The 12,539-nt window shown below is 48.1% G+C and overlaps 1 protein-coding gene across 1 annotated transcript; it reads left to right on the top strand.

Annotated features, from left to right (window-relative positions):
- Nucleotides 1-5,247: 5,247 nt before the first annotated feature.
- On the top strand, nt 5,248-7,004 carry sox11b (SRY-box transcription factor 11b). Its single transcript, XM_029141923.3, has one exon. It carries the CDS (start codon nt 5,369-5,371, stop codon nt 6,434-6,436), a length of 1,068 nt encoding a protein of 355 aa, XP_028997756.1. The 5' UTR covers nt 5,248-5,368; the 3' UTR covers nt 6,437-7,004.
- Nucleotides 7,005-12,539: the final 5,535 nt, after the last annotated feature.

Here is a 12,539-nt window from a genome sequence, read left to right as displayed (position 1 = left end):
TGTAATTTAAAACCCACCAGAGAATATGTGGCTCATAGCTGGTTACACAGGGTCCGTCTACACCGCAGCCAGAACCAGCTGAGAGACACGAGCCCAAAAGCCAGCGAAGCCTCTGGTATTGGAACGGACCGGCCCACACACACACACACAAGCTCATTCCATCTTCAGGCGACTTCCACAGTGGCCTTGACCTGATGTCTGCCACTCGTTGACCTTTGACCCCACAGCACTGCGAAGCTCATGGTAAAAACAAACAGAAATGTGATCTGAGTGGAAGAAGCAGGAAGCTGCTGGTTGATGATTACGTCAGGAACATGGTGTGTGTCACGGTCTCCTCAGACCGTGAAGGTTTCCTCCAGCTCTTCCATTTGTGCTGCTCATGTGGACATGGCTGGTTCCATAAACTTTGTGAGAGAACTTTGATTTTCCAAGCTTTGTTCTAACTTTGACTCTGTGATCATGATGCAGAATAAAGATGAAGCGATGATTAAATGTTTCCTACTCTGAGCATCGCTGTGGTGCTGGAAGTTCTGGGAGCGTCAGAAAGTAACCTGCTGGTGAACCCTCCGAACTCGGGGCCCAGCAGGGGGTCCGCTCCCATCCCAGTGGCCTGTGGATGCAGAGCGTTTGAAGCTGCTAAATGTCAGATCCGCTAACGAGACTTCATTACAGATCCCGATAAAATGGATTCAAGGGTTCTTCTGTGGTGAATGAAGCAGCTGAGTCGAGCAGACCCACATCTTTTCACATGCTCTGGTTGTGTTGACAGAACCAGAACCAAATATATTTATGTAGCACAGACACTGAGTGAATAACGGCTGCGTTTAGCAGCACGAAACCATCCAACAAACGGCCTGAGCGTCAGATCTGAGAACCTTTGTGTACATCAGATAAAGGTTCTAAGAGCAGAGGTTGAGCACCTTCTGTGGTTCTGATCCAGAAAATAATCAGTTCTCTGCAGAAGTCAGCGTTCCAATCTCCTAGGTTCTGTGCAGAACTGCTGTGATTGACCCAGTTGTCACCTGCCACCCTGGTTCTGCCACTGTTTGGGGCCTGAACCGGCGCCTGATGCTGGTTGGATCAGAACAGAACCAACAGTGAGAGCAGCAAGTAGCTGCAGACCTTAATCTGTGTTTCTGGGCTGTGCTACAGCATCGACCCGGGCGATGTGTCAGATGCTCTGACGAAGAGTCTGATGTGAAATCAGCCTGGTCTTTCTCATGGTAATCTGGGCTTTGTGAGCTCGGCCGTGTCGTGGTGCTGGTCAGCAGCTGGCTCCTTTCTGATGAATCGCTTCTCTTTACCACATAATTGGGTTAAAGGGCCCGGGACCCGCGGGCCCCTCAACCCGACCCTGCTGCTGCTGACGATTTCACGGCTGACACATACGAGGTTCCACTGAGCTGCAGCTGAGCTCGCTCTGATTCATCAGGGCCGTGAATCCGTCATCACGTTCTCGTCCTGGTTCTCTCTTCACTTCATCCATCAGTAACTGTTTCTTGTTCTGAGACCTCGTAGAAAGCTCTAAGTGGCTTTTATGTTGGATCTAAAGCAAATGTGTTGTTGTTTGAAGAATCATTCTGAAGCTGGAGCTGGTCCTGGTGGTGTCAGTCCCACTAATAGCTACTATTGAAAACGGTGACCTTCGACCCCACATAGTGGCCCTTCTCACAGCAGATGGGGCCCCTCTGCCACTCGACATGGAGGAGTGGGGGAGGGGGCTGGAGGAGAGGAAAGTAGGGCAGGAAAGGAAAGGAGAGAAGGAAGGAGGTGATGAAGAAGGGCTGTGAGCTCAGAAACCCAATGATGACATCATCATCATCATCACTCTGAGCCTGATCCTCTGAGCCAGTGGTCTGCTCCTGAACCAGACTAAAAAATGTGTGTGTGTGTGTGTGTGTGTGTGTGTGTGTGTGTGTGTGTGTGTGTGTGTGTGTGTGTGTGTTTATAGCTGGCTTTGTTTTTTTATCTCACTGTTTCATGGTTTGTGTTTGGTTTGTGTTCAAAAGTAATTTTTAGTGACTTTTTTTAGTGACTAAGACTTTTAGTGAAAACCCAGATAAATCACAAGAACCTTCACCCACCCCACCTCTTTCTCTCTCCCTCAACCATCTGCCACAGCTGTTGCTCGCCCCAACCGTCACTCTAATTGACAATGAACCCAAAGGCGCGGTGATAATTACAGTTGGCCGCTTGGCAACTTTTTCGAGTCTCAATTGGTCCTTTTCAGGATTCATCAGGCCCCATCTGCCGGGCCCAGTCTGGCATCTGCCTCCTGCCCCTCCCCCGTCGGCCTGCTGGGCTTTTTGTGTTGGTGCTTATTAGCAATCAGAGGTGAAGCGTCCTGGGGCAGAAAGGCTCAGTGTTTGTTCAGAGAAAGTCAGACACTCGGAGCTTCTCTCATTTCCTTTTGTTCTGTCCGGTTTAGTCCATCTGTCAGCTCCACTTTTTTCTACTTTATTCTATTTTGGTACCAAATGATTTAGATGATTGTGTTTAAATCAGCCTTTAACACTGGGCTGATGACAAGTAAAGTGTTCACACACAAACACCTGCTTTTACCAGAACCTTGTTCTCCAGTAAAGTTCTGTGTGATGCTGCTGTGACTGCTGGACAGAGTAGCACCTTCAGCCACAGGCTGATCAGAATTAGGTTCTCCACAGAACACCACCGGAGAACCTTCCTACCGGTGCCATCAGCCTGTACAACTCCTCCTCTGTCTGTGAGGGTTGGTCTTCATCCATGCAATACCTTGTATATAAAGATTTAGCTAGTAATTAGATGTAATTAGACAACAGTAATTAGACTATATGTGAGTGTGAGTAGATTTGTTAGCATTCTATTTTTAATCTCCCTATGTTCTTGTGTGTACCTCCATCTGTGACAGTGATCAAAGTGTGCAAAATAATTTACCTCTGGGATTAATAAAGTTTTTTTTATCTTGAATCTTGAATCTGTCTCTGTTTAGTTTGATCCACAAACCTGTGGCCGAGCACGAATGTGGTCCAGCGTGTCCTCGGCCCGTGAGGAACATGTTCAATGATTCCAGACTTTAGAACAGAGCTACTGTTTCACATCCACACATGATTTACTCGGTTCAGATCTGTCAGGTTACCATGGAGACAGCACACTTCTGATAGCTGATTGTGGTTCTGCTCCAGCTTCAGGTCTGGACCTGGCTCCCTCTCTCGCCTCTTTGGTTTCTCTGTAGGCAGTACTGAGCTGGGTCTCATCTGACATTTGTCCTCCAGCTCATCACATCTGTGGGATGTTAGTGCTTCAGCCGGATGCTCCCTGTTCGGCTGGAGCTGATCTGGAGTCAGTTACAGCTCATTACCATGCAGCTGTTCTGGATGTAAATGCACCCCCCCCTCAGACCAGTACATACACATGGTAAATAAGGTCGGGGGTTGGAGGAGTCCGCTGAACACAACAATGGCCAGAGAAGGCAGTAAACAAAGAGGTTCTGGAGTCACAGGCTGTTACACAGAGCAACAATATCAGATTTAAGTTTTAAAGCTTTGCTGTCCTGTTTGTTCAGACTCGGGACTAAAACCTCCTGAGAAAAATGATGTTTTGGCTTGAAAATTGTAAAATGACCATCTGAACCAGCCCGTGACCAACACAGGAACCTTCAGATCCTGCTTATGAAAAACCTTATTTTAAAACCATATTTATTGTGTTTCTTGGTGCATTTGGTTGTAAAGCGATAAACAGACTGGACTCAGCACAGCTCAGTCTCGGTCCAGTTTTCACATAATTGATTGGTAATAACATTTCCTGCAGCAGCAGCTCGACCTTTGACCTCTCACGCATTCCAGAGTAGCGGCTCATCTGTGTGAATGGATGATACACACACACACACACACACACACACACACACACACACACACACACACACACACACACACACACACACACACACACACACACACACTGCTCCTCGTCAACTTAAAATGTGTGCAGAAGAAAAGATGATGTATTTGTTCATAGAGCTGAAGGAACAGAATCCTGGAACCATGTGAGTCCATACATCCATCTTTTACCGCCTGGTCCCCGTAGGGGTCGCGGGGAAGGGGGAGTGCTGGAACTTATTCCAACTACCTCAGGGCGAGAGGCAGGTTTTACGTCCAGGGACAGGTCGCCAGTCCATCGCAGGCCAACATCTGAGTCTCAGACGACAAATATAAGAGAAACAGTGCAGATAAAACTGCAACAGCTCCAGCGCCCAGTGAAGCGAAACTGGACCAGGAGCCAGAACTTTTAGGAAGCAGTGGCCACAGCATCAATGTGGATTAACGAGTCCTTATGTTTGTGTTCACTTGGTTGTATATGATCATGACCCCCAGACAGTGGGTTTTCACATGTAAACGTCTCCTGACTCCAGCTCAGCCCTTTGTTTTGGAGCCAGAGGTGTCGGACTCACCGACGACTCACCTCATCCATTTCAATGGTAACGATGGTTAAGGTGTGGTTATGCTCTGGGGCGCTTGCAGCTCACTACGTGCAACTGAACAGAATTGACGAAAACTGGTTATATCAGTTTTTACCTGAACCACGAGTAAAACATTTTGTCCAAACAAAAATGGGCCTGAAAGAGCAATTCAGGCTGATGTGTGATGGGTCCGAGTTCAAGACGAGGCTCTGGGCTGAGATGACGTCCTTTATCAGCTTCTCTCGCATCAGCTATTGACCCAATAAGCGCAGTAGCAGCTTTGCTTTGCAACATGAACCATGTTTGCTCCTCATAATGATGATGGTGTGTTTTGCGTTGAGTGCAATGAGACAACTTCTTTGTGATGTTTTGACCAACAATCAGTGATAATATCTGCTGTTGTTAAATGCAGAAGAGAAAACAACAACAAAACAGGCGAAAATAGCCTGAAATCGCTGCAGAACCATAAACAGTATGAGCCTGTTTGCTGCTTTGGCCTCAGCACGAACTCAGTTACTCAGAATCCCTCTGGGAGTTGCCGTCTTTTCTCAACAGTTTAACAGTTCAAGCTCAGAGAATGAGTGTGTGGACGTGTCTGCCCTGATCTATCCAGTGATTTTAAGGCCATAAACTCCAATAAAACGGCGATAAACATTGATCACTTTCCCCCCAGACGTTTACGTCAATGTAGCAGGAGCAGACTTCCGCCAGTGGGCGTGCGCGTGAGCAAGCCGGGATACGGGATTGGCTTAGAAAGCAGCAAAGGCGGGAAGGTTTTGTAAACGAAGCGCTTTGATTGGTTGAGGGCGGTAACGTCGCGCGTATTCTCAGCATCTTAAGAAGACGCCGGTTTGAGGTGGGAGCAGATAGTGATGCTGCCGAGCTGAGGCGGAATTCCACTAAGAAGGGAACCGAGAGCCCAGAACCCAAAGCATGGTTCAGCACACACAGCGCGCTGGGTCCCGCCAGGCCACTCAGCCGGTTGGCAGGGAGCTGCTGGCGGCACCAGCCTGCATCCCGGTGCCACCGAAGCCGGACTGGTGTAAGACGGCGTCGGGCCACATCAAGCGGCCCATGAACGCGTTCATGGTGTGGTCCAAAGTGGAGCGAAGGAAGATCATGGAGCAGGCGCCGGATATGCACAATGCCGAGATCTCCAAACGGCTCGGGAAACGCTGGAAGCTGCTGAAGGAAGCAGAGAAGATCCCGTTTATCCGGGAGGCGGAGCGGCTCCGGCTCCAGCACATGGCCGACTACCCGGACTACAAGTACCGGCCCAAGAAGAAGCCCAAGACGGACGGCTGCGCGCTCCCCCCGGGGAAGACGCAGCCGCAGTCCCCGGATAAAAGCAGCGACAGAGCCGCCAGTAAAAGCTCCAGGAAACTCTCCAAGTTGAAGCCCAACAGAGCGGTGCCGGGTCCGGGCAGACCCAGCAGCCAGCAACCGGACCTCCGGTACCGGTACCTGTTGACTGCCAGCAACGGGACGGGACCGAGCTTTACCGACGATGAGGAGGAGGACGACGACGATGAAGACGAGTCTGAGGAGGAAACGGACCCGAAAGCGGAGGCTTCTGCCGAACCGGAGGGCACCGATGTGTGTGCGTCCTCCACCCGGCTGTTCTACAGCTTCAAGAACATCACCCGCCAGGGAAGCGGCCCGTCCTCCAGCGCCTCCCTGTCCCCAGCGCCCTCGTCCCGGTCCGGCTCCACCTCGTCCTGCTGCGGGGACGACCCGGACGACCTGCCCGCGGACGGCAACGACTTCACGCTGAGCCTCGTGACCGGGTTCCACTCCTCGTCCGAGCCGTGGAACCCGTCCTCCAGCTCCGCCCCGGCGAACCTGAGCCTGTCACTGGTGGACAAAGACCTGGACTCGTGCAGCGAGGGTAGCCTCGGTTCCCACTTCGAGTTCCCGGATTACTGCACCCCGGAGCTCAGCCAGATGATCGCGGGGGACTGGCTGCAGGCGAACCTCACGGACCTGGTGTTCACCTGCTGACGCCGGTTCTGGACCAGAGGGCCAGAGACCGGGCTGAATGAAGGGAAAGCACCGAACTATGCATTCCCCATCCGGACCCATGTTGACTTTTATGAACAGTAGTGTCAGGGTCAAATCTTTATTGTTGTTGCTTCCAGCCGGACAGTTACATGACTTGCTCTTTTTGTTTTGAGTTTGGGTTTTCAGGCTCCCTCTGGGTTCAAACCGAACCTTCCACAGATATGGCAGGAAACAGTTTTGATATGACGTAAGCAGACATACCTCATCTTTCTAAAAAGTAAAAGACTATTTTGAGCTTATTTTTGTACAGTCAGGGTTTTCAGGCACTTCGGTTCCGACTGTCACTGAGCCTGCACACGGGGGGTTCACGGTACCAGATGCAGTTTTGTTGTGTAACTAGTTCACGAGAGACTGGATTTTGTGTTTCTATTGCTTTTGTTTCTCGTTATTTTTGTGCAATATAAAGAAAAGAAGAGAAAGGACCGGACTGGTCCGATTTCTGTAGCAGGAGGAGAAACTGCTCCCAAGTGTGTCTGTCAATACACAAATAAATCAGCTGGAACTGAGACGAACCTGCTGTATGGTTACTGATGTTATTGGGTCTTGATGGTTCCACCGAGGCACCAGAACAACTGGTTGTAAACTGAGCTCTGGGTCCATTTAAGGTTGCCTGGTCTTCATCAGTATTTATTCAAAAATGAAACCCTGGATTAGATCAATTAGGACCTATCCTTGCAAAAAAGAATAAACTAGACTCTGTGTAATGTTTAAATAAAGCACTTGAAAGTCATGTAAGGTTTTAAGCTAATAGTTTTTATTGTCATTTTTAACGTATTCCAGGAATCCTTGAAGGTTCCAGGTTTCCTTGTGATTATGCAGGTGAAAAGCTATTGGGTAATTTCTACCCATCCAGAGCAGATCAGGTGTAAATAGAGACAGGATGTGGACGCTGGGGTTTAAAAAAGGTTTTGAATCGGTCTGAGTCCTTGGAGACTCTGGACTTTCCATGAACTTGAATAATTCCACAAGGCCTTGGCTCTAAATAAAGCTTTGGAGTCATAGAAGCTTTAGTGTGAGGAGTTGTGACGTTTTAATTCAAGACCAGGAAATCTAGTTTGTGTGTTCCAGTATCATTGATGATCATTAAAAGCTGCTGGAGTGGGTGTCTGCTGTGTCACAGCTGTGATTACTGTGATCTGGGTTTAATGCATCCGGCTCCTCATAAATGACTGGGATCAGAACTCAGGTAGAGGCGAAGCCGTGAACATCAGAGGGTCGGTGAATGCCACGAGGTCCAGGGACAGTAGACATAATGGAGTCAGGTTATTTACCATCAGCTGGTTTTCTTGATGACATCGTCTTTGGTTTCACCCATCACCTGACTAGCAACAGCTTGATTTTCTTTGCTTCTGTCCCAGTTTCTAACCTTTGATTATTTATGTTTTATGGGTAAAAGCAGGAGAAGCTGGAAATGTTTGTTTGACTTCCTGCAGCCGTTTGTCATGTTCCTTGTGTTCCAGGTAAAACACAGAGTTGTATGATTTGATGATGAGGAATGAACTTTGGCTGGAGGGACTCCATCATTTGTGTTTATGTTACCCACAATGCAATGCAGAGGCGTGATTGGAGTCTCGGGGGCTTCTGGAGGTCGCGAGGTCAGTGGGTCGGTAAATGGGAGCCCAGACAGGACCATGCTCTGTTTTCTCAAGTGCTGCAGATTATCAGGAGCCCAATCCTGAGAATAAACACAGCACAGCAAAGTAAGAGGAACCAGGAGTGTTTGGACCCAAGTCAGAATCAGGGTCAGTGAGGTTAAAGTTCCTGAAGCTGTGTATTGATCTGGACCCAGAACCTTCCATCGACTCAGGAGCGGAAATGTCGTCGTGATGTTTGTCGTGCATCTGCTGAAGGAAAGATGCTTATTTATCCTCTATTTGACAGACACTGAGATGATTAGTACAGACGATGCACTTAACACAGTTTAGCAGCAGAAGGTGAAAAAGGTTCTGACCTGCTACGATCCAGGTATAGGTCAGTATCATAATTACATCCACTCAATGACTGCTGTAAGGCTGGTTGGTCAGAGGTCAGCGAGGCCACGTCACTGCATCACCTCTCACTCATCGTGAGCTACGTTCTGACTGAGCAGGTCTCCAGGTTCTGGGTTTCTGACTCTCTGACTAAAACCAGCTTTGTGAATCAGGAAATTTCCCCAACTTCTGGATCCAGATGCTTGAATGTGTGTGCGTGTTCCGTGGGGGTTCCTGTTGGGATCCTGAGTGGCAGCTCAATATAAGCCGGAACCAGGCCGCTGGGTTCAAAGGCGGCGACCGTGACCTTGGTCTCCTGTCAGGCCTTGATGACGGAGCGTCAGCACCAGACAAAGGCTCTGTGTTGGACCGAGGTGAGATCACAGGTTTGCAGATGTGTCGCTCGGCGCCTGGGTTTCTGCCAAGAGAATGGATGTGCGGAAAGAGATGGTTCTGAGACAGAGCCGAGACAGTTTCATGTGAACACTCACATTTTAGCTCCACCAAATCAGTTCTGAGGTTTGTTTCTTTGCTGCTGATTTGTCTGTTTCAAGTGTCCTTTACAACAAGACACTGCATCTGACCACAGGACAACCGGGTCCAGATCCAGCATTTCCTCCTGCTGTGACTCACCTTCACACCTGTTGGGTGATGGAACAATGCATCATGGGTGAAACACCAAGAAGGAGCTGGTGATGTGAGAGGACACTGCAAGCCCACGAGAGACACTGGGGGTCAATGGGGAACACTGGGGGACACTGAGGGTCTCTGGGCTCCTTGCATTCATCTGATTCTCATATCAGTACAGTGATGTGTTCAGGGACAGTCAGAGCAGATACTGACCTGAGGCTCCTGCTCTCAGGTCTGAGCTAAACGCGAACCGTCAGAAAAAGATGGACGAGATGTTTCCTGTTTGTTAGAGCTCGTTACCACAGAATGAGTCTGTGTGTCGCCTCCACATTTTGATTTCATGCTAAATTTGTTTGTTTGGTTTATCAGTGGAACATTTGAGGGGTAAAAAGCAGAAACACGATGATGGACGGACGAGCTTTGTGTCAAAGAACCGCTGGGTGAGCAGGTCGCAGTGAAGCTGATAAGTACCTGCTGCTTCTCCTTCCTGAGGATGAGGATGAGGATGAGGATGATGTTCAGTGGAGAAGCTGATCTGGGTCAGGTGGTTCTGACTCACTGGTGTCCTCTCCAACCTTTTATCAGCAGCTGTGAAAACGTATCATCGCTGCTGCTAAACATTAGTTCACACTGATCTGAAGCGTGTGTGTTCCATAAAGGTCAGAGGTCAGGGTCAGGTTCTCCTCCTGTAGGATCAGATTTCTGCAGCCTCAGCTATTTTCTCCTGACAGACATTGAACACAGCTTTGTTGGAAGCATCCCACTCCTTAGCTGGTGCCGTGAATAATCGACCAACAGCTTCATTGCGTCGCCTGGAGACCGGCCTGAAAGCAGCTACTGTTGCTGGTCTTCGGCGCCACCTGCTGGATCGCGTGGTGACTGCTCAGCTGTGCAGACACGCGCTGAGCTCTTTTCTGAGGGATGAGAAGCAGACGATTTCAGCTTGGAACACACCTGGGCTCAGAGTTTGCTCTCTCTTGCTCTCTGTCCCGTGAACATCACTTCAGTGTCAGTGTGTTTAATCCAACCCTGACTGGTTTGTGGAAACAGGAGGCGATGCAGAGAATGTGGTTACTATGGTGACTCTGTTGGTGGCTAAAGGAATAGAACCGTTGTTGGGCTCCTGGTTCTGATGGTGCAGGTGAAACTGGTTCTCAGTATCAGTACTGAAGCTGTGAAGTGGTCTGAATGAACGGTGCTGGTCCGCCTTCGTACTTTGCATCTTATCGTCCTGCTGGATCAGTGCCAGCTGCAGCTCCTGGCATCGCTCTGAAACATGCAAAGCAGAATCTTGACATTCAAATGGGTTTTACTGACCAACAATTTTTCTTTACAGAGGACTCGGCTGTTTGTGGCCCACAGCACAACAGGCACACACTGTTTGTCTTCCAAATGTTGCAGCTGAGGTCATGCCAGGTCACGGGGGCTCCAGATCCAGTCCTGCACACATTTGGGCTGAGACGGGTCGGGCCAGATCAGTGGTTCTGGAGACCCAACTGTGTTTTACTTAAAACATCAAGGATTCAGAGATAGAAAATATAGAGTTTCAGCAGCAGCTGACAGATGTGAGCAGCTGATCAGCTGACTTCACAGAATCACTGACAGCTATGAGAGCCAGTGAGTGTCCAGCCGAGCCTGCAGAGGGTCCATAAGAGGCTCAGTAGGCACGATCTGGATCAGTTTGACTTTGGGCTCTGTCGGTGCCGGTGGATCAGAAATGATGGAATTGACTGTGTATGTTTGGAAATATTCACTGATGAAATATGCTACAGCTAATTCAAAATTCAGATTCTACTGTAAGGAACCATGGTGTCATCTTTGATCAAGTTCAGTTGACCAGGATCTTTTTTCTACATCATACATTAAACAAATCTCTAGAACCGCCTACTTTCACCTTAGAAATATAGCTAAAATCAGAAGCCTCCTCTCTCAGAGCGATGCAGAGAAACTGATCCATGCATTTGTTACCTCTAGGCTGGACTACTGTAACTCCTTACTCATAGGATGTCCTAACAGCTCCTTAAAAAGCCTACAGCTCATTCAAAATGCTGCAGCCAGAGGTACAGGTTGGGTACAGTAATGCGATTGGCTACTCCTTAACTCAGACACTTTAGGTATAGATTTAGGACGTAATAATGACTGCCAAGTACTGTACTAGATGGTAGTATACACCTGGAAATGTAGCTGTAGCTCTGACAACTGAAGCAGAACACCGGCCGTGAACATCGTTACAGGTGGATGCGTAGTTTGTGGGCGGAATGGCTGCAGGAGGGAAGACAGTTTCTGACGGCTCAGAGAAGTTGTTAAGAGAGAGGGTAATGCTAGGCCCCAGCCTGACACAGTGGTGCAGAAGCGTATTCTTTCTGAAACTGTCTCAGGTCCAGTTTCACACCACAGCAGTCCATCATTAAGGAGACCAGGTGGTAATGCTGTGTTCTGTAACAACTTACGATGTTAATTGGTGACCAGCTTCAGAATGCCGCACTGGTTGCTCCTGTTTGTAGCAGGAAGAACACGTTAGCTGTCCTTGTCAATGCCTTGACAATGTTTTATTATCTTGTCTGTGCATGATCTACACAACTCGAGTTTACAAGAAGTGACGCCGTTTTACCGCTGCTCGCGTTGAAAGAAAATGAGGACTGAGTAAATTGCTGCGATCTGCTTTCAATAACGTGCCAATGTCAAACCTCTGCGTTTGTCTTTGGAGCCTGGATTGAGTTTAACAAGCATCATTTTAAAAGTCTTCCCAAACACTTTGTGAAATATACAAATATAAAGAGATTCAATTCCGCTGCCACTGCCACCATTAATGCGCATGTGTGAAACATTAAGCCACAAACGAATCTGCTCTGAGGACAACGCATTAAACGTATTCAACACGTAGGAGAGAACAGCTGTTCTCCTTGGTTTGATGTTACTGCATTGTCAGATCACTGAAAGCCACGATCGCTTAAAACGTTGTGCAGAAGCAGCCAGTAGCGTTTCATCCGTAAGTCTGGTCTAGTTCTACATATATAACACCAGTTCCTGGTTTTTGTTTTGGTGTCTGTGAGCATTTCTGTATGACGTCAAACTATTTAGTGGCAACATCGAACGAGGACACAGGTTACACAGGAAAGACGTATCAAAACAATTCGTCTGTGACCAGACCGTCTACTTCATATTGCAGCACCAGAGCCATAGAATGTGAAAGCATTGTTTATAATGGACAAAATAGCTAACAATCCAGTAAATTATCTGCATAGAAACATTATAAGTCATTTTTAAGCAGGTTTTACAGCATAATGAAACTTTTCATAATAATAAGCGTAATTTGAAAAATGTTTGGGATTTCATAATTCCATGGTAAATTATTGTCTCTGGTTTATTTATATATGTATTAATTTTATAATGGCCTATTGACCAATGAGCACTTCGGAGTTCCATAGAACATTATTATTATT

Source organism: Betta splendens, chromosome 24 (assembly GCF_900634795.4).
Source record: "Betta splendens chromosome 24, fBetSpl5.4, whole genome shotgun sequence".
Classification (NCBI taxonomy): domain Eukaryota; kingdom Metazoa; phylum Chordata; class Actinopteri; order Anabantiformes; family Osphronemidae; genus Betta; species Betta splendens.
This window is presented reverse-complemented; position numbering and strand designations above follow the sequence as displayed.